This window comes from Panthera uncia, chromosome B1, assembly GCF_023721935.1.
Source record: "Panthera uncia isolate 11264 chromosome B1, Puncia_PCG_1.0, whole genome shotgun sequence".
In the NCBI taxonomy this organism is placed as follows: domain Eukaryota; kingdom Metazoa; phylum Chordata; class Mammalia; order Carnivora; family Felidae; genus Panthera; species Panthera uncia.
The window spans coordinates 61,745,195-61,768,137 of NC_064811.1; the positions used below are offsets into that span (position 1 = coordinate 61,745,195).

General features: G+C 38.8%; 1 protein-coding gene across 2 annotated transcripts in view; it reads right to left on the minus strand.

Moving 5' to 3' along the window:
• The window catches only part of CNOT6L (CCR4-NOT transcription complex subunit 6 like), a 182,774-nt gene that overhangs the window by 40,775 nt on the left and 119,056 nt on the right, over positions 1–22,943 (minus strand). Inside the window, exon 12 of one of the 2 annotated variants that reach the window (XR_007458117.1) lies at positions 17,381–17,459. Coding sequence is in view for 1 of the 2 variants with exons in the window: in XM_049632093.1 (XP_049488050.1) it covers positions 17,454–17,459 (6 nt within the window). In the remaining variant the exon portion in view is untranslated. Of the gene's footprint in view, positions 1–15,548; positions 17,460–22,943 lie in introns of those variants that run through there. The other variant, XM_049632093.1, reaches the window with a different exon arrangement.

Here is a 22,943-nt window from a genome sequence, read left to right on the forward strand (position 1 = left end):
TTGAGCAAGTACAACATAACAGCATGATTTGATAGAGGTCAATATACTGGTGTGTTCATCACAAGATTCTCTACTCTTCAAAGGGAAAGAAAGAGAGAGGCAAACCAAGAAACAGACTCTTAACTATGGAGAACAAATCGATGGTGACCAGAGGAGAGGTTGGTAGGGGGATGGGTTAAATAGGTGATAAGGATTAAAGAGTGTACTTGCTGTGATGAGTACTGAGCGTTGTATGGAAGTGTTGAATCAGTATATTGTATACCTGAAACTAATATTACGCTGTATGTTAACTAATTGGAATTTAAATAAAATTTAAGAAAAACAACAAGATTCTCTATTCGTATTCATGTTTGAAACTTTTGCAATAAAATACAAAGAAAAATGCAGTAGTCAAATATCTATTGTCCTCTAAGCTGCAGAACATGTTCAGTATTTGCTACAAGTTTCAGGACAGAAACTGGGTCACTTCTTTAACCTTGAATAATCTCCATAGAAATAGCAACCATCTTGGTGCACCAGAGAGTTCTGAGAAATTGGTGCTCATTTTGGCTCTGATCTTGAGCAACTCAATAATTGTCTTATAACCTTGAACAATTCATTTTATTTTGGTCCTCAATTTCTTCACCCCCTTCTTCCACCAATACAGCTAAGGAGATAGTCTGAATCTTATCATGAATCTTAAAAATAACAAGGATAGTTACCATGTACTGCTTCATGCCAAAGATACTGGTAAGCACTTTAATTAGGATTAGATGATACAATGCATTCATGTTCTGTTATTATGTCTAATCTATCCATCAGGAAACTGAGGCTTATAAAGGTTAGATAACTTGCTAATGACACACAAACAAAGCAGGGATTTTAACTCAGATACATCTGTCACTTTCTGAGCCCAAAGTCCATGCGTGGTCTTAACTTCACCTGAAGACTCTTACTAGGTCAGATCACACTATTAGTGAGTATACCTCCTAATGTTCTGAGTATGGTAGCCATGTAACTCATCCTTCAATGTGGGACACTTCGAGAATAAAAGGGGCACTATTAATAATTATGCCAGGCATAACCCAGGACTGTACTCGCAAACCAGGATACACGGTCACCATAGTTCTGACTCTGTAGCTGACAAATTTCAACAGCCTTTTTGGAGATATCATATAAGCACAGTGGTTTTCTAGTAGTAATCAAGTCGATCAGATGCCCAATCCAAGGTTCTGTTGCTCTCTTACTACCAGAAGACTCCCAACCCAGCTGGCAGAAATAGAGGGCTGGAATAGTGCCTTCTGATGGTATCTTTATACACAGCTGTTGCCATAGAGGGCCACAGCAGCTGCTCCAAAGACCTTGCATGGTTTCTCTCTTACTGCCTCATTCATGTTCTGCAGTACAGTTTCTGCTCCCTCCCTTGCTTAGGCATTTAGAAAAATCCTATCTGCAAAGAAGGCTCTCACGCCTGCAGCCTTTGATATAAGAGTGGGATGATGTCGCCCTCTGGTGTTATTAAGGAGGCAGCAAGTGGCTGTCCAGACAGCACAAGGGTGCTATGTCCGCCTTTACCAAGCAAGTTGTGTTAAACATTTTCCTGTTTAATTCTTCCAACAACTTTCAAGTTCATTCTTATATTCCCAATTTTTATAGATAAAAAAAATGTTCAGATATAGTGAGTAATTTATTCAAGGTCACACAGCTAGGAAATAGATTAAAATTTGGTACCAAATCTGTCTAGCATTAAAGCCCATAGTCTTTCCTTGTATCATTCTGTAGGCCATGCAAAAACGGAGTCTTTAAATATTCAAAATATATTGATGAGGGGCACCTGGGTGGCTTAGTTGGTTGAGCTTCTGACTTTGGCTCAGGTCATGATCTCATGGTCTGTGGGTTCAAACTCCAAGTTGGGCTCTGTGCTGACAGCTCAGAGACTGAGCCTGCTTCAGATTCTGCATCTCCCTCTCTCTCTCTGCCCCTCCCCTGTTTGCACTCTGTCTCTTGAAAATAAATAAACATTAAAAATTTTCAAAATACATTAATGGAACACTATTTTACAAAAGAATTGAAGTTAGGTTGACTTATTCCATAAAGAGATCTCTGAGTACTTTAAGATGAAATATATGCATGCTTAGGTGCTGGGAAGGGGACAGTCCCTTTGTACCTTTGCTTATGTGATTTCTTTCATTTTTTTTTTTTTTAACGTTTATTTTTGAGACAGAGAGAGACAGAGCATGAACGGGGGAGGGTTAGAGAGAGGGAGACACAGAATCTGAAACGGGCTCCAGGCTCTGAGCTGTCAGCACAGAGCCCGACAGCGGGGCTCGAACTCACGGACCGCGAGATCATGACCTGAGCCGAAGTCGGCCACCCAACCGACTGAGCCACCCAGGCGCCCCTCTTTCATTTTTAATACATTCCTACATCTTTGCTAATATTTTCCTACATCCTTCAAAAAAACTGTTTTTTTTTTATTGATTCTTGTCTCTTTCTTACTTCTGAACTTCCTATCATTCTCTCTGTACCAGGTTTCTTAGTCACCTTGTATTATAGGTCCTGGTGAATCTAATTTTGTCATCCACCACCCTTCTGTTACATAATAAACTACCTGGGAGCTGAGTATTTTTTTTTTTTTCACTTCAAACCCCTACCGTATCTATAAAGCATTCCACAAAGAATAAATCCTCAAGGCATTGACAGAATTTGGACTGCAATAGATGTCAGTCACTGTCCTTGATGAGATTTTAATTCTAAGACATTAATATCTTCTTCCAACTTGATAACATCCCACTGGGTCCTCTTAAAGAGCGAATTAGCCATGTTAAATACCTAACAGCCTGGCAAGATCAAAGCTCTCCTAACACACATCCACATACTGGCAAAAACATAAGTCAATCAACGAATGCTGGGGTTGGGAAATGAGCTGGAGGTATGGTCTCTTTCCACATCTCAAGAGTGGAGGCTGTGGGGGCAGTGTACTGCCATCCTTGTCTCTTTCGTCCTTCATGCTCCCATCCTTCTCCTCCATATTTAGTAGTTACTCTGTTCTACCCTGGCACCATCTACCCTCTCATTCAATTACTCCCTTAAATAAAACCTTTCTACTTTTTCCTTTCCCTAAATGGCTTTCACTGATTCTGGCTCTTGTGAGTCCTCTGTTTTCAGGGAAATGTGGCTCACCTCCTGACCTCTAATTCTGCTACAGACCAGCTGTCTTCCCACAGGCCATGTATTAACCCTGTTTAAGCAAGTCTTTAAATTCCTGGGATGCTCAGTCAGCAGCATCATGAGCAGCAGCACCATCTGCTAGGAGTTTAACCCCTGGCTTCCTGGGTTTTAACAGTGGAGGTGGCTTGGAAACCCAAGCTTCCATATGTGACTAGGTATGAGTCATGTAATATCTTAATGCTTCTCTGCAATTCCACTCAGTGTCAGCAAAGTTTTGATATTGACAAGGAAAACATTTAGCACTTTTACGTTAGTTTCAGAGATATATAATAGCAAAATATTAGAAGCAATTTATGTATTCAATACAAAATTTAGCCCTATGATAACACAACTAAAACATTTTAAATGGCTTTCCAATATTCTGTGGGTTCGAAGTGTATTTATTAACCTGGAGAAATGCCTAAGGTATAATGTTAAATGGAAAAGAAGTAGAATATAAAAATGAATTAAATAGTAACCATTTACAGGCATTTTTATCCAATTATTTTTCCTGCATATACATTCTGAAAAACATTTTTAAAAAACTGCTATTGATTTAAAAAAAGCTTTTACATATTCATAGTTATAACACATGAGTGCAAATACAATAGCTGTGCTGTGGGTATAGCATGTTAACTAGCATAAACCTACAACCAACATGTGGGATAAACCATTTTTATTGCTTCCACCAGGTCCTGGAACTTTCTTCTATTACCAGTTCTTCAACATCACCACCACTAAAAAACCAACTACTTTCTCTCCTTTCTTCTCAAAGTCATCCCAGACCCTATTCTTGACACCTCTCTGAGTCACAGATCAGGGAAGCAGAAATGCAGAACACAGCAAATAGTTCTCCTGTTCCTTCTTTCCAATAAGACTCTCCTCCTTGAATCCCTGAGAAAAACACAGGGCACCGTCACTAGAGAAAAACCGGTTGCCCATGAGTACACAATTCTATTAAAACAGGACAGTCCCACAACTTCATTTTCAGACAGGCAAGATTAGAATTGTGTATAGTAATTGCCTAATTCTGGCAAATAGACCAGTAAATACAACACTTGCTTTTAAAAACTATAATATAAGGCACTCTCAGGCCTTTGGCATATATAGCAGAAAGGATCTTATTTCTCTCCCTCTTGCATTTGTTTTCAGGACACAGCAAGAAACACTGAGAGACCATATGATATTACACTTGTCCCTCCAGACAGCTGAGTATTTCCATGGATAGATAATGGCATCTACTTGGAGGAGTTCTTTAATAGGTATTTAGAAAGCAGATGTTTAAAACACAGTTCAGCCCTGTCAGACAAAGAACCATTTCCATTTATTCCATTTGTACTCAGAATGTTATCTTGTCAGAGGAATACCCATAGATAACATTAGAGAAAAAAAAAAAAGAAGGTCAGTGTAGGCCAATAACAAACTCCATTCATTGTGGCTTGAAATTTGAGGAAGAAGTATACAGAGGAGAGGCACCGGAGTTATAGACTCAATTAATTCCTTGATAAGTTTTCCATTTTTATGAATGTCTACAGTTGATAAAATTTTTCTTGTCCTTTATCTATATATTGTCCTTACACTATAGCAAGCATACACATATCACCACCACCACCCAAACTGTGGTGATTAAGTTCCCAGATATCCACAGAACGGAAGGTGAATTTGAGACAATTAAGAGCCTGAATCATAATAAATAGAGTTGACAGATGGAGTTTAGTACTGAACTTTTAGAAGTCCCTTATAAGTAAAACTATAAATCAGCAAAGTAAATAGTCTATCAATGACCCTCTGTACAACTTAAATTAGTAATAATGGGTATGTACTTAATAACATGGATATTATTTGGAGGAAGATATTAGTTATCAAGTCCGACTGGTCACACATCTGTAATATATCTGATTGACCTCTTTCTTTCCACAGCTCCCCAAACCATAGACTACCCTTGACTGGAATCTGTTACGTTACCTAAAAAACCAAGAGGAGGAAAAGGACTAATAATGGAAAGATTTATTTAATTTGGAATATAGTGAAATTAGATGTGCCCAAGAATTTCTAGAGAAGCAGTCAGAAACAGAGGGATAAAAATAAAGAAAGAGATCAAGGGTGGAGATAGACATGGGAGTCATCTAAGCAAAAATGATGGCTGAAATAACGAATAGGAAAGGAAGCAAGTACGGCTGATGCTTGGAATAATTCAAGTGTAGGAGAGAGAGAGAAAGAAAAGGAACAAGATAGATAGGAAAGAAATGGTTTTTCCCATGTCTTTTTCAACTCTTCTGAAGGTTCACAAAGGCCAAGAAAATGGAAAGTTCTCAGAATTATCATGATTGAATGTGACAGAAATGTACAATAAAATGAGGACCAAGGTCAGTGATTTGATGTTTAAGAGTTGGCAGATATTTGGCTTCTGGGTTCACTACTCCACTAACACGCTTCTCTGAAAGAGTAGGGGCACCTGGGTAGCTCAGTCAGTTAAGTGATCAGCTCTGGATTTCGGCTCAGGTCATGATCTCATGGTTTGTGAGGTCCAGCCCTGCATTGGGCTCTGCTATGACAGCATGGAGCCTGCTCAGCACAGAGCTCACTTGGGATTCTCTCCCTCTCTCTCTCTGCCCTTCTTCCCCTCCCCCAAGCATGCATGTGTGCGCTTGCTCACGCACTCTCTCTCTCAAAATAAATAAACTTTAAAAAAAATGAGTGCATGAGTAAGACACGAGGGAAAAAAAAACAAGTCGTCTTCCCTTTCCTTCATTGTCAAATTTATTTCCCACCTTCTCCTTCAAGAGGAGAGGGTAATGAACTTTCTGCAGAATGAAAGAGGCTTAATTATGTCCAGTGAAGAGTTCAACTATTTTTCAATTATATATTTTTATTCAATTATATATATTTTTTCAATTTATTACATAAATTGGTCATTATGTTTCCTTCAGCCCCACTTATATTTTAATTCTTTGAATATTTTAAAGATACTTTTTATTAATGAATATGAACATGACTATCTGAACAACAGTGAAAACTGAAGATTCTATAATTCTTAGTGCCAGAGTTGGGAAGCCAACTAGTGGTCAGTTAGTGGTCATCTAGCCTGTTCATCTACAGAAACCATATTTTTTCCTATGGTGTTTCCAGGAATGGTAGCAAGGAAGTCCCTATGTAGTCAATTCCTAAACATTTCTGACAATTTTTAAACTCTTGCATTTATTGTTCAGTGTGTTTTTAAGGGGAGGAAAATTAAGAACAAAGGGAAGCTATTAAAGAGGGTCTCAATAATTAATTATTCTTCCATATGGTAATAATTCTCCAATATTTGAAGGGCTATCATATTTCTAAGTCTTCTTTAATGAATTAATTTAATAAACATGGAGTGCACTGTGCAAAGATGACACTCCAAAAATATGAAGTTGCAAAAAGAACCTAGTTTTTGGTATCCTCTCACCTCCCTAACTTTTCCCTATGAATCTCCTAATGGTTCTATTTTTTTTCCCCAAAAGTATGCCTATGTGCTGGCCTTCATCAAGAGAGTAGAAGATACATTCATTTTTGCCTTCTTCGTACTGAATCCAGTATTTAATGTCACATGGTTTGTAAGCTGTTTGTAAAGCCAAAGGTTTATGGTGATTACCAAAGCTATCCCCTCGTTCTAATGGAAGGCATTCCCATGTCAACTGGAGAACCTGGTCGTGTGGATAGCATCCACAACTCTTCAGAAATAACTGTTTGGCCAATTGTGTCGAGGAGAAACCCAGTCTGGAGGATTAAAAGAAGTGGTACATTCTCACGCTGTCAGCCTCTCAAACAAAACTTTTTCCCTTCCATTGGAGGGGAAAAAATGGAAGCTGTTCCATGGATTATTAACTCAATGCCTGAGTCTAACTTCCTGATCGCAGAGTAAAGAATTCACATATTCAAAACACAAAGTCCTTTTTTTTTTTTTTTGAAGCTTGATATAGAATGCAAACTTTTCAAATTTATCTGATTTTTGGTAGGTACAGTCCACAAACTATTAAAGGCCTAAGCAAAAAGTTTTTCAACAGTATTTTTGGCTTTGAATAAGACTCTTAAAAGAAGGGGACCCCTTCTCCCTCCATAGAATATTTTATAGATGTGGAAATACTAAAAATAAAGATTAAAGTTTCCACAGAAATCAATATCTTAAAGCAGGATTTTCCATACTATTTTTTCTCTGTATGTTTAGTAGCACATTTGTGGTACTACTAAATTTAGACAGATCACCTTGGCTATGTAGTTACAAATTACTAAAGAAAGCCAAGCTTACAGGAGGGAAGGTGTGTGTTGTTCTTTGAGTTTTCTTATTTTCTCACTTAACAGGCTAAATTTTGTATAAAGTAGTCAGAATAAGGAGAACTGCTTAGATAGAATCTTATTTACAAGCTTGCTCTTTTAAGTAATTTCATGCCTCCCGTAAGATATCTATGATAATTTCTTCTATATATAAAAAATATGTAGGCAGTCCTACCAGGAAATAATGCTACAAAATCCATCTACTATTCATGCTGTTAATACTAATGACATAAATACAGCCATATATTTGCAAGCTTTTCTGAAGCAAGGTCTGTACCATATCATCTTCATGAAGCCACCACCCCACTGAGTGTGTACACAGTTAAAGGAAAGGGATATGCTTCTTGAACTGGTCATCTGCCTGCTTGCTCTCAGATCCATTCCCAATCTTCCCTAGTTCTGCCTATATCTCAGGGTCTACATTGCCCAGGCTCTCTTGACAAGTGGCATCTTACTAGACTTGGCAAATGGGAAGCCTTGCTGGGATATATGCAGGTGGGAGAAGAGAAAAAGCCAGGGTATCTTGCCCTCTCTTTCTTTGCTTTGGTGGCATCCCTGTCAGTGGCTATTTCCTCCATGACATCAGCTCCCATGGGACAATCATTCCTATGTATTTCAGATCTTACAAGATTGCCACTGAGAGGTTCCAGCTCTTACTATATAGCCCAGTTTCTGAGCTTTGGTAACACTCTGTCCTCCCTACACTCCATCCACCAAAATGATGGTAGCAGTTCCCTGCTTTTCCCAACTTCAGGATTGTCTCAGTATTTACTTATTTGGCTTCTCAGTTCTTCCATTACCTGTGTAATGAATACCTTGCACTGAATCTCTTCTGTTTGTGTATATCCAGAGTGGTTTCTACTTCCCTGAATGGCTCCTTACTGATACAGTCTTCATACCGGGAATGGTCACAGGAGACTGATACTCAACATGGAACTGGGATTGAGTTATCATCTGTTTGACAAATGCAGTGAAGACCTTACACTAGTAATTTGTGGCATTAGTGACATCATAGTTACTTCAACTATAAGCTGTGTTTTCTTGAGACAAAGTACAGGGTAAAGACGAGGCTTTGTTTAAGTAACTGATACACTCGACCATTATAATAATCTTGATTAACAAGAATTATGAAGAGTATTCACAAAGATAACCCTAACACCTTGAAGTTTTAAGACAAAATCTTAAGCTATGTAGTCACATTCTATAGTCCTATAGCCATAGGACAGACATGGCTGAAAATCAGGCCCAAGTCTTAATAATACAGGATTCAAAGTTGCCGCAACATTAGTTAAATTTCTTATCAAGTATTTTATGCTAAGGGGCATCTGTGTGGCTCACTTGGTTGAGCATCCAACTTCAGCCCTAGTCATGATCTCACAGTTCATGAGTTTGAGCTCTGCATCAGGCTCTGCACTATCAGTGAGGAACCCGCTTCGGATCCTCCCTCTGAAGGATCCCCCTCTCTTTGCCCCTCCCCTGCTCATGCTATCGCTCAAAAAATAAATAAGACATTAGGAAAAAAAGTATTTTATGCTAAGTTAAGGGCCCTGGATAGAAAAGAGTGTTTCACTGAGACTTTGGATGGTGACATTTGGATAGACAGTAGAGGCTGTGAACTCTCCAGCTCCTTGGACCTTCCTACTTAGCAGAAGCAGTTCCCCTCTTGTCAACCGGCCAAGTGAACACCCCAATTTTCACTTGCATAAAAACATTTACATGACTTCACTTGTGGCAATTGCCTGAGAAGAGAATGCTTAATCTCTGCAGAAGCCATGCTAACCACCCATCATTTTCTCTAGTCTCACAACAAGAGTTCCACCCAACACAGCCCAGATGGAAAAGTGAGGACCTGCTCCAATAAAAGATAGAAAATACACAAGAGGGGTTGCAGAATTCTGTCAATTTGTATTGAAAGAAATATGGGGAACATGTATGAGAAAATGTCAGTCTGTTTGGGCTGCTATAACAAAGTACCACAGACTGGATGGCTTATAAACAACAGACATTTATTTCTTACAGTTCTGGAGGTGGGAAGTCCGAGATCAAGGTATCAATATGGTCACCTTCTGGTGAAGGCCCCCTTCCTAATTCATAGATGGCACCTTCTTACGGTGTCCCCACATTGTAGAAGGGGCATAGAATCTCTCTGGATATTCTTTTATAAGGCACTAGTACCATTCATGAAGGATCCACCCTCATGGCTTAACTACCTCCCAAAGGCATCACTTCCTAATATCATCATCTTTGGGGGGTTAGAATTTAAACATAAATTTTGGAGTGACACAATCATTCAGACCATAGAAAAATATATTCTAAGAGTACTTAGAATGAAATAAAGATTGGATCACGTTGAATTTATTGACAAAGCTATACTTACCTGGAATTCAGGATTCAATGTGTTGGCTCAAGCACTAGGGGTAGCATTAACTACCTATTAGCTTAGTAAAATAAAGCTAAAAAGGTATAAAGTAGAGATGGAAGAACTTTCCTGGCACACTGAAGAACACTGTTACCAGACAGAAATATAATGTGAGCCACATACATGTTTTCTAATTTTCTAGTACCCATATCTTAATCCAATATATATATTTAAAATCATTATTTCAAGTGTTCAATAACCACATGAGGCTAGTAGATACCATACTGGGTAGCATAGCATAGGCTAAGGAGTCTAGAGAATCCTAGAGATGGGAATTTGGAGTAGATTCATAACATACAAACTGCTTAGCCACTCCCAACCATACCCTCAACTTGAATCGTCCAGAAGACATTCCTTTCGCCACAGTATTAAGAAATTCTTTGGTGAAAGGAGCATATTCATATAAAGGATAGTTGCATCCTGTTATGTATCAGCAATAGATTGTGGTCACATTGATGTTATAAATAGTTAGAAGTGGAGGAGGATCCTGGGAAAAGGGTGGAGTAGAAAACACCAGGAATCTGTCTCCCCACCTAGACAACAATTGCACTGGCAGAAAATTGTCTGATGTAAGTTTTTAGAACTCTGGAGCCTATTGAAGACTATTGTAACTTCCGGGAGAGGCTTTGGAAGATAAAGTGTGATTAATTTTGGTCAATGTCAGGTCCTAGCACAGTAGCTGCTGCCTCACCCCAGCTACATGGCAGGCAGCAGTACACACAGCTCTCTGGAGCCAGGGTGAGCAAAAAGAATCCCGTCCTTCAAATATTGGTGATCTGTGCTTTGAGTGCTGCTTCTGATCACAGCAGTGCAAAGAAACAAAGTAACATAGCCAATGCTATGGTAGCTCCCCTCTCCCCTCATGGTTGCAAGCCCTCCTGCTCTGGCTGAAGGGACTTCCAAGGTATTTAAAGGGCCAGTAGCATCCCCTCCCCCCTTTCATTTTTCTCTTTTTCTCCTTCTGGGAGCCTCCAGAACATTAAAGACAAAAAAACCGTATCTACAGCTAAAATTATAAAATGACCCTGCATGCCTAGGGAAAGGCACAGGCTCACAAAAGATCTAATAACACATCAAGACCTCAGGCTGATCTGTGGCACAGAAATAGCCTACAACCGTCAAAAAACAAAAACAAAACAAAACCTAGCAAACCCCGGAGAAGGGGAGAATCTGATTTCAGAATTACCACATTATACATTTATATATCCAGTTTTCAAAAGCAACAACAAATGAATCACGAAGTATACAAAGAAATAGGAAAGTATGGCTCATTCAATGGGAAAGAAATAAACAGAAACACTTTCTGAAAAAGACCCAGTTTGCCCCGCACCACAATTCGCCTGCGCCTTCTCCTTGGCGCATGGCTGAGATTCAAAACCATTAGTCTTAAAGGACCTGGCCGAGCTGCCCTCGCTATTCTGTGAGGGCTACCTGAATAGCATGGGTTGAGATCCCCAGTCCAGGAAGGAGAGATTGGGATGACACCATTTTCCCACCATCACCAACATGGTTGGACTTCAGAGAGCAGTGAAGTGGCCCCCAGTGGAGGTGGGACCCACTTACCCCAAACCCTGCTCCCTCCATGCCTGACAACTGCTTATTTACTGGAGCAAGACTTACTGACCCAATATGTAGCCAGCCTTTCCTCCAGACCAGCACAATCACCACCCCCAGGCACCAACAGACAATTCTTTTTTTCTTTCTTTCTTTCCTCCTCCTTCTGTTTTTCTTTTGGAATCAGGCTCATAGTTTCTCATTTTTTTTGTCATCTCTTATTATATATATATTTTTTTCTTTGAATCAGGCTTTTTTATTCTATTCTTTTCCCTTCTTTTCTCTTTCTTTTTTTTCTTATTCTTTTCTTTTTTTTTCTTATTCTTTTCTTTCCTTTTTTTCCCCTTTCTCTTTCCTTGGAATCAGCGTTATAGTTTTTTTATTCTATATTTGGTTTTCTTTTCTCTCCTTTCATTTTTCTTTTTCTGGGATCAGGCTCCCCCCACCTTTTTTTCCCCCCGGAGTTACTTCAACAGACAAATCAAACTGCACCTAGTTAAAGGTCCAAACACTCCACCACGGCAAGCAAGGAAGAGCTCTGCTGAGGACTGACAAGTGGGAAAGAGCACCCAAAACACAACAGCAGAGTGCACACAGCATACACCAGAAACACTTCTAGGAGTGTCAGGCCCTGTCCCAGGCCCTTTTTAATACAGTAGTACTCTCAGGTGCAGAACACATAACAAGCTTTTAAAACACTCAAAAGACAGAAACTTAGCCAAAATGACAAGTTGAGGAATTCTCCCCATAATAAAGGTCAAGAAGAAATCACAACCAGAGACTTGCTCAAAAAAAGATATAAACAATGTATCTGAACAAGAATTTAGAGTAACAGTCATAAGACTAATAGCTGGACTTGAAAAAATCATAGAAGACAGCAAAGAAACTCTTGCTGCAGAGATCAAAGACCCCAAGAACTACTCAGGATAAATTAAAAAATGAAAAAAAAAAATGCCAAGCAAAATAAACTAGATACAGTGACAGCAAGGATTGAAGAAGCAGAGGAAAGAATAGATGAAATAGAAAATAAAATTATGGAAAATGATGAAGCTGAAAAAAAGAGGGAAAGGAAATTGCTAGATCACGAGGGGAGAATTAGAGAACTAAGTGATTCTGTGAAATGAAACAATATCCACATCATAGGAGTCCCAGAAGAAGAAGAGTGAGAAAAAGGGGCAGAATGTTTATTTGAACAAATTATAGCTGAGAACTTTCCTAATCTGGGGAAGGAAACATGCATCCAAGTCCAAGAGGCACAGAGAACTCACTTCAAAATCAACAAAAACAGGTCAACACCATGACATACCATAGTGAAACTTGCAAAATACAAAGGTAAAGAGAGAATTCTGAAAGCAGCTAAGGACAAAAGGTCCTTAACCTACAAGGGTAGACACATAAGGGTAGTAGCAAACCTGTCCACTGAAACTTGGCAGGCCTGAAGGGAGTGGCATGAAACATTCAATGTGCTGAATAGGAAAAACATGCAGCCAAGAATCCTTTATCCAGCAAGGCTGGGATTCAGAATAGAAGGAGAGATAAAGACTTCCCCAGACAAACAAAAACTTAAGGAGTTTGTGACCACTAAACCAGCCCTGCAAGAAACTCTAAGAGGGACTCTAAGTGGAAAACAGCAAAGACTGCAAAGGACCAGAAAACATCACCAGAAACACAAAATCTATAGATAACAAACACAATGGCACTAAATTCATATCTTTCAATAATCATTCTGAATGTAAATAGACTAAGTGCCCCAATCAAGACATAGGGTATTGGAATAGACTTAAAAAAAAAAAAAAAAAAAAAAAAAAGACCATTTATATGCTGCCTATAAGAGACTCATTTTAGGGGTGCCTTGTGGCTCAGTTGGTTAAGCCTCCAACCCTTGATTTTGGCCCAGGTCATGATCTCACAGTTCATGGGTTTGAGCCCCATATTGGGCTTTGCACTGACAGTACAGAGCCTGCTTGGGATTCTCTCTCTCTCTCTGCCCCTACCCCACTCTCTCTCTCTCTCTCTCTCAAAATAAGTAAATATAATTTAAAATACATTTTTTAAAAAAGAGACTCATTTAGACCTAAAGATATCTGCATACTGAAAGCCCATAAAAGGTACAAAAATATCAAGATCATACCATGCATATTTTCAGATCGTGACACTATGAAACTTGAAATTGACCATGAGAAAAAAGTTGGAAAGCCCTCAAATACATGGAGGTTAAAGAACATTCTACTAAAGAATGAATGGGTTAGCCAGGAAATTAAGGAAAAAATTTAAAAATATGTGGAAAAAAATGAAAATAAAAACATGACAGTTCAAACCCTTTGGAAGGCAGCAAAGGCAGTCCTAAGAGGAAAATACATTGTAATTCAGGCCTATCTGAAGAAGCATGAAAGCTCCCAAATACACAACTTAACCTTACACCTAAAGGGGCTAGAAAAGCAAGAAAAGCAATGGCAAATAAAGCCTAAAGCCAGCAGAAGAAGGGAAATAATAAAGATTAGAGCAGAAATAAACAACATAGAATAAAAAAAGAAAACACAACAGTAGAACAGTTCAATGAAACTAAGGACTGTTTTTGAAAGAATAAACCCCTATCCAGACTGCTCAAAAAGAAAAGAGAAAGGACGCAAACTGATAAAATCACAAATGAAAGAGGAGAGATCACAACCAACACCACAGAAATGAAAAAGCCCTGGTGGCAGATCTATTATAAAGAGCTTTAAAACAATTGTCTTAAAGATGCTAAAAGAACAAAGAAAAATGTGAATAAAGCAAAGAAAAAATGTATATACAAATTGGAAATATCAATAAATAGAAAACCAAAAAAGAAACTAAAATGAAATTATGGAGCTGAAAAATTCAATAACTGGAATGAAAAGTTCACTATAAGAATTCAAAGGCATATTTGAGCAGGCAGAAGAAAGAATTAATGAACTTGAAGATAGGACAATGGAAAGAAACTATAAGACTGAGGAAGGTAAAAAAAAAAAAAAATTAAAGGAAAAAAAAAAAAAAAGCCTGTGGGACCTGTGGGACACCATCAAGCAGATTAACATATCCACTTTGTAGGACTCCCAGAAAAAAAGAGAAAGGGGCACATATAATATTTGGGTAACATAATGGGTGAAAACTTCCCAAATTAGATGAAAGACAAAGGGGCACCTGGGTGGCTCAGTTCATTAACCATCCGACTTCAATTCAGGTCATGATCTTATGGTTCTTGAGTTCGAGCCCCATGTTGCGCTCTGTGTGCTGACAACTCAGAGCCTGGAGCCTGCTTCGGATTCTGTGTCTCCCTCTCTTTCTGCCCCTCCCCCCCCCACTTGCACTCGTTTTCTCTCTCTCTCTCTCAAAAATATTTTTAAAAATTAAAAATAAAATAAAAACATAAATATAAACATCCAAGAAGCTCAATGAACTTTCAAAAGCCAAACACAAAGAGAAACTCTTAAGACTATCAAGAGATTTCTCATCAGAAATTTAGGAGGCCAGAGGCAGTAGGCCAATATAGATGCCATATGAACTATCTTCTCAGACAACAGGACAAACTTAGAAAATCAATAAGTGAAACTGGAAAATTCACAAATTTGTGGAAATTAAACAACACATTTTTAACCACTAATGGCACAAAGAAGAAATCACAAGGGAAATTAGAAAATGTTTAGAGAAAAATGAAAATAAAAACACAACACCCCAAAACTTATGGAATACGATAAAAGCAGTACTAAGGGAGACATTTATAGCTATGATTTCTCTTTTTTTGTAAAGCTCAAAACAACAACCTAACTTTACAACTTAAGGAAGACAAATTTCAACATCCTTTCATGATATAAATACTGAAAAGGCTAGGAATAGAAGGAAACTACTCAACATAATAAAAGCCATATATGAAAACCAACAGTAAACATCATATTCAAAGGTAAAAGACTGAAAGCTTTTACTCTAAGATTAAAAACAAGGGAAAGATGTTCAATTTTACCAATTCTGTTCAATATAGTAATATAAGTTCTAGCCAGAGAAATTAGGCAAGAAAAATAAATAAAAGGCATTTAAATTTGAAAGGAGAAAATAAAATTATTTCTATTTGCAGATGATAATCTTATACGTAGAAAACCCTAAAAATTCTACAAAAGTAAAAGACTGTTAGAACGAATAAATGAAGTCAGAAAATCAACAGTATATAAAGTTGACACACAGAAATCAGTTGCACCTCTGTACATTCACCGTAAACAATCTGAAAAGGAAATTATGAAAAGAATTCCATTTACAATAGCATCAAAAAGGATAAAATCCTTAGGAGTTGACTAAGGAAGTAAGAGACACGATTAAAACTACAAAACATTGTCAAAAGAAATAAAAGAAGATATAAATATATGGAAAGATATTCTATGTTCATGGATTAGAAGACTTAATGTTGTTAAGATGTCCATACACAAAGTGATCTACAGATTCAATGCAATCCTTATAAAATCTCAATTACATTAAAAAAAAAATAGAAAAGCCTATGTTAAAATTTATAAGGAATCTCAAGGGATTCTAAATGGCCAAAACAATGTTGAAAAAAAAAAAAAGAACAAAGCTGGAAGATGCACTCTTCCTGATTTCAAACCTTACTACAAAGGTGCAGTAATCAAAACACTGTGGTACTGGCACAAAGACAGACACTTAGACCAATGGAACAGAATAGAGAGACAGCCCAGAAATAAACTTTCATGTAAACAGCCAAATGATTTTTGGTAAGGGTGCCAAGACCACTCAATGGAAAGGACAGTCTTTTCAATAGTGCAAGGAAAAATAAATATCTGATGCAAAAGAATGAAGTTAGACCTTTACTTAAGGTTAATAAACTTTACTTAATTTACAAAAATTAACTTAAAATGGACCAAAGACCGAAATGTAAGATCTAAAACTACAAAACGTTTAAAAGAAAACATAGGAAGCCATTGGATTTAGCAATGATTTCTTAACACTATACTTAACACTACTGAACAGTTAAAAATGGTTAAGACAACAAATGTTATGTTTTTTACCACACTAAATAAAAAAAGACAATGCAGGTAAAGTATAAGAAAAAAATTGGCTAGAAGCATGAGAACAGATACAGAATAAAAAAGTGTATGCTAAATATTTGCTTGCTTTCTCCCACATGCATTCCTCAGTCTTTCCTCTATTCTGAATATACCCCTGGCTAGCAATATTTTTCAGGCTTCTTTGCCAGTCACTTCTGGCTAGGTTTAGCCAATGAGAGACATGGTAGAAAACTGTAAGGAAGAAGGGAAAGAAAGCCAGGGCCTTTCTGCTACAGGTAGCATTTCCAGCAGACTCCTGAGTCTTCTCTGTGATCCCAGCCCCAAAACATAAACCTCCCTTTGTGACACCACCTCCCACAGGCGGTGCCTGCCTTGGTTCTAGCTCCTGACAGGTAAACCCACTTTCTTGGAGCTAGTAATCCCATCTTCTCCTGATTTCCAGTGGCTTAAAGGCTATAGTGGCTATTGGATGCTGCTAATCTCGGGTTTGCTTTACTATCCACTGACTTCATTTTTTTCTCCCCATTTAACCCATTCCCTACATTATACTCATCTTGACTAAAATAGAGTCGTTTCTGTTTTTTCAACTGAATCCTAACTAATGCAATCTCTTATTATAGACACTTCTAAACCAAATCCATATAGAGAGACCATAAATCCCCATAAGTTGCACCATTTAATGTTCAGATCTTTTAAATAAGGGCTACATGTTTATTTCTATGTTTTGCCCCTCTTTAAGTGTTTTATATACTTATATATGTAATATATCCCACATATATGAAATATATACACATATACATACTAGGAACTTATCATATATGTCAAGTACTATAGTTTTCTTTAGTTAAGATTCTAACAATCTGAGAGGCCTACTGTAATTACCTACCATGTGGATATTCCAGGAAACAGATTTTGAGATGGAGACTGGCATTCAGAAAGTTTTTTGGAGAGTGCCAGGATCAAACCTGGGAAGTAAAGAAAGCAATGCAGTCACAACAAAGACCTCAACCACTGCCATGGTGACTCTAGAGATGGCCATGTCCATTCAGAATTGTCACATGTTGATATGAAGGCTTATTAACTTATTAAGCCTACATTTACCAGCCATTGGCCACAGATGGGTAACTCCTCCCAGAATGGGGCATAATGTTGGGTAAGGCAGTTGTCCCTCCTCAGCCTAGAGGACTTATCAGAAGCATTTTCAGTGGAGAGTCCTCTCAGATGAAAGAGTGTTTCAGTCCTGAAGAGGGAACACCACAACACCACTTTGAGCCACTCAGTCACTTGTTTTATATAATACATTTTGAAAGCATCTGCATCTTCTGCCCCCCAAAACTTACAAGGGAAAGATTAGTAAGAAGAACTAGTTTCGTGCTGCAGCTGTTCAGGGGCTACAAATGATACTCACCATCTCCCTCCTCCACTAGCCACTCACCCTAAGCTTCCTCTCATTCTCAACTAGCATCTCTACTGCTCTTGGTAGCTGATCTAGTAGAGTAACCTAGAACCTGGTTACCATGCCCTTTTCAGGCCATGATTCTTACACTTGTCAATTTAACAGCAAAATGGAGCAAGGAAATGCCAAGAGTCACTCAAATGTTCACCTAGATGCCAAATATATTCCTCCCTTCTCCCACTGTGTAGCAGCAGCTGGAACTCTAATGCCATAGTTCTGCATGGCCCAATAGGAGGGGCCACTTGCACTCTAGTCTTGACCTGCTGAAGAGCCCTTTCCTGTATCCTACACCAACTCATGACCAAGATTACACAGCTATTGAGTACTAACCTCTCTGAGCCTGTTTCCTCACCTGAAAAAATTAAGAGAATTACAGTACATATATTATTGGGTTGTTGTGAAGATTAAATGATTTCTTATATATAAAGCATATAAATATTGCCCGGCACAAAATAAGCCCTATATGAGTAAATTCTAGTTTTTATATTAATTTACATATTTTCCATGATCTACAATAAAGGGGTACAAGTATATATAATATGCTTAGAAAACACAGGGGTTCTCTAAATTTATTTTAATAAGAACTTTATCGTTTGCTATTGTAACTTTAAGTACATTGCCTTGGCTTGTTTTAACAGAAGTTCAAGATCCCCCAAGTCATATTTGAGGATAAAAGCTGAGCCTGAACATATGTGAGAGTTAACATCCAGGTAAGTGAACTTTGACCAAGAGAGCCTAGGATCCAATGGATAAATCTCCCCTTCCACTCCTCAGATAGACACTTACAGGCACATGTTACTTGGCTCTTCGGAGGGTTCCTGGTAGGATCAAGTCTCAGCTGCTCACAGAAGTGATCAGCTCAAGAACTCACCACTGAACTGGCTTTCCCTCTTTCCCTGTTCAACTCTTCCTAGTGTCCTCTCTTGTTTCTTAAGATCACATCCCAACATCAACTACCTGCAAGAAGATCTTCCAGGCTGTCTTTTGGAGAAACTTAGGCCAAGACAAAAATTAACAGAGGTAGCCCAACAAGGCAAATGCTTCTGGACCTGGATCACTCTGTAGTCACTCCATTGTTGGTTGATGACCCCAGTATGCTTTCACTGGGATCTGAAGTACAATTGGAAGAGAAGCACTGGCTACATGAGAAGCAGTAGCATTTAAATAGCATGGCACAATTTTAAGTGTAAGAATTGTGGGGCTGTCTGGTTCTCAAAACTGACTTCAGACATCTTGAAAAAATAAAATGACAGGCTCAGATTACCCAGCTATAACTCAAGATATGCTGTGAATCCAGGGCAGTGCTTAATAATTATTTCAGTAGCCATGGGGCAAACAGTGCTAAAAATCAGGCCCATGATTTATATAATAGTAGCAGAGCCACAATGAATATAAGCATAATCTTCAAGGGTGTCAAAGTGAAACTCAGAAACCTGGAATGGGAACATCTGGTAGAAAAGCCAGAGAAGTTCAAATTCCCAGATGTCCTTGAACTCTTACAGCCCTGTCTCTTGCTAGAACAAAGAAATTTCGCTTTGCCTGCATGACTTGCAAAGTTCTTACTTGCAGAAGGTGCCCCAAAAGACTGCTTGTCCTCCTTAAGATCCACACATGCCTCCCCTCTTTGAACTTGAGATCAGTAACTAGTGACATCACAGCACTGCCTGAGCAGAGGTATACAACACTTAAGCCAGAAGAAACTAGCTTCCACATCCAGAGAATTCCAAGGCCTGGGCTAACATTATGACCAAGGACTAAAGAAACACATGGAAGTGGATCTTGAAAGTGTTATATCTGAGAGACCTAAGGAAGACTGCATAAGGAACAATTTATTGGCACGGTGGCACTCTACTGTGATTCAAGATCTAAGTCTTAGCAAGAAGTCCTGGAGGCAGTCAAAACCTGCTGCTGGCATGATTCCTTGAAATTTGATGTGGCAGGTTGTGTTCCTTGGGAAGCATATTCTGAAATAGAGATTAATGTGCAATTAGTTGAAAACTCTGAGGATGGGATGGCACTTCAGAGGTGCTGAGGTGGACTAAGACTGAACCTTAATAATACTCATTAACTTCCCAGGCATTGGATGTAGGCTGTCCCCAGGAAGGGGTCATTTGGGGCTCACAATGCTGGTATAGAAAATTCATCATAGGGGCGCCTGGGTGGCTCAGTCAGTTGGGCGGCCGACTTCGACTCAGGTCATTATCTCATGGATCGTGGGTTTGAGCCCCACATCAGGCTCTGTGCTGAAAGCTGGGAGCCTGGAGCCTAGTTTGGATTCTGTGGCTCCCTCTCTCTCTCTCCTCCTCCCCCACTCACACTGTCTCTCTCTCAAAAATAAACATTAAAAAAAAAATACATCATATTAACATGAGAAGGTAGGGTTGCTGCTACACAACGGGAGGCAGGAATGAGCATATCTAGAATCCAAGGGATTCATGGGGCAGCTCTTGGTTCTTTCATGTGTAGGGATGACTGGGCAAACTCCATAAACATGCCCAACAAGCACAAAACATCTCGTCGGGATGAAGGTCTGGATTACCAAACCTTAGAAAAGCAATCTAGACCCAATGGTGTGCTGGTGCAAAGCTGAGTAAAATCTGCAAGAGAGAAGGTGACAAATACTAATCATAGCCTCTGAATCAGTTGCAACAATGGACTGTACCTTGTTCTCCTACTCCGTATTTTGTTGAGATTAGTGCGTCATTGTGTCAGACTCTTGTGCTCTGCCTCACATCCTCTCAGCTCATTCCTTATGCACATCATAGCTTGGCAACCAATGTCAGACAAGTTTAACAGCACTTTGCCTTTTGCTTTCTGCACCACCCCATTTATCCACTATTATATTGGATTCAGCACAACAGATGCACAAACATAGGAAAAAGAATGAACACCCTTTTCTCATGGGAGCCCATAAATACTCTCCTCTCCCATCCCTCATGAAGACAATTTTGAGGTGCATTCTAGTCAGCTCCGAAAGGGTCAATAGCAAGGTTACGCCCCAGTCGCCCACAGAGGTGCTCAGCTCAAAATTGTACCCTTGACTTGGTTTTCCATATTCCATTGTTCCTACCCTACTCTTTGCTGGGATCACTTCTCCAAATAAATGATCCGTATGCAAGCTGGTCTTGGTGTCTGCTTTTTGAATCATTTCATTTCTTACACCTATTTTACCAAGAAGGGTACATTTTGATCAAGGTCACATGGTGGAATGCAAGGACACTTGGTGAGTGTCTTGACTGCCCTATTTTAGGAGTATCTTAATAAGCCAGTGTCTCAACACCTGGTCCCTTCAAGATACACTTCAAGTGACTCTACTTTTGGAGTACTTCCTAAAGGCTGGCCAACATCAAGGCCTCCAAAAAGAGAGGGTTCTTGGGGTCAGTGACAGGCTTGTATTGGATCCTGGGTAAAAAGGACCAATCCGTAGGTACTGAGCTTTTAGCCTATAGATTTGTCAATGTTCGCAATCTGTTCCAGAAGAATCTGCCATTATCTTCCCTAAGCCCTTGTTAAACTGGATAGCTCAGTTTGTTTCATGCTCTTCAAGAACAATGTGGTCTTAATCACACTGTGTCTTAAAATCATATTTTTACTGAATATCCCCATAGTTTCAAAATTACTAATTATTTCACTGTGTGCCCTTTCCCTCCCCCCTTCCAAGATTCTAAGATTTTAGATACCTTTACTATGAATAAAATACATTGATATTTTCTGTGTCATAAATGGAACTTAGACAGGGAACCTGTCCAACTTTATATCCCCAAAGCAGCTTGTTCATAGTAGATACTTGAATATTTATTGAATGAGTTTACTCTGGGTCTTGAGAGGTCCACCTATTAATTAAGAGTGGTTTATGTCAGTAACTGGGCAGATCTGATGACTGTAGATCAGGATGGGCTAGCTCATACTGCAATAACAAAACTTCAGTTTGAGAAGACATTGAGATTTGGCAGTTCTCACTCAACCTACATGCTCTGTGCATGGCGGCAGGGGAGCTCTGCTCATCAAAGTCACTCAAGGATCTAGGATGGGAAGGTGGATCTCAACTCAGGCTTCCACATTATCACCAAGGCAAGAGAAGGGAATATGGCAAATTGCACACTGGGTCTTAAAGCTTCACTCAGAAGTGACACATGTTCCTCTCTGCTCAGATGTGACACATGTTCCTCTCTGCTCAGATTTCTTCAGCCAAAGCAAGTCATAAATATAGCTAACTTCCAAATCTATTCTAAACAAGTATTGTTTAAGCAGTTCATCAGAGAAAAAATATGTAGCATAAATTTGTAATTTTTTGCCTGAATTACCTTGGCTTCCTACTTCAACTTTCCAAGAGATATACTCACCTAAAAGCAGACACATACTGCACAGATAAAGAGTAAAAAACCAAGACAAAGGTATGCAGTTGCAAAATGGCCATTTATTGCCTACAGGGGAAGGAAAGGGAGGGAGAGAAGAGGAAGTACACAGGTGCAAGGAAACAAGCATATATTTAGCCCTATACATCATGTGTGAGCAGTACCCAATCTCCAAAATGGAAAAAAGTATTTTGTCATCTGACATAGTAGTTAAGGTTCTTAAGCACCTCCCTTCTGAGCTGCCACAAGATTTAAAAGGCAGGACTGCTTTGTTTAATCAATGTTCACATTAACGAAAAAATACTACCACCCAACTGTGTCCTTATACACGCACATTTGTACAGTGTCTATTGTGGAAAAACATCTCAGCTGAGCAGTTTGGTCAAGTTTCAGACCTCATCAACTGTTTAACTGTAATAAATAGAAAAATAAAGCAGCTGGTGATTTTGTCAGAGAGAATGTGTTCAATAAGAAAGAACCACTTTCTCAAGGATGACAGAGTGTTAAATGATTAGAACACCACAGAACCAGTCTATTAAACATTAAACACTAGTAGCTACAATTACATGGCACTTCATTAAATCTTTGAAAGAAAGAAAGAAAGAAAGAAAGAAAGAAAGAAAGAAAGAAAGAAAGAA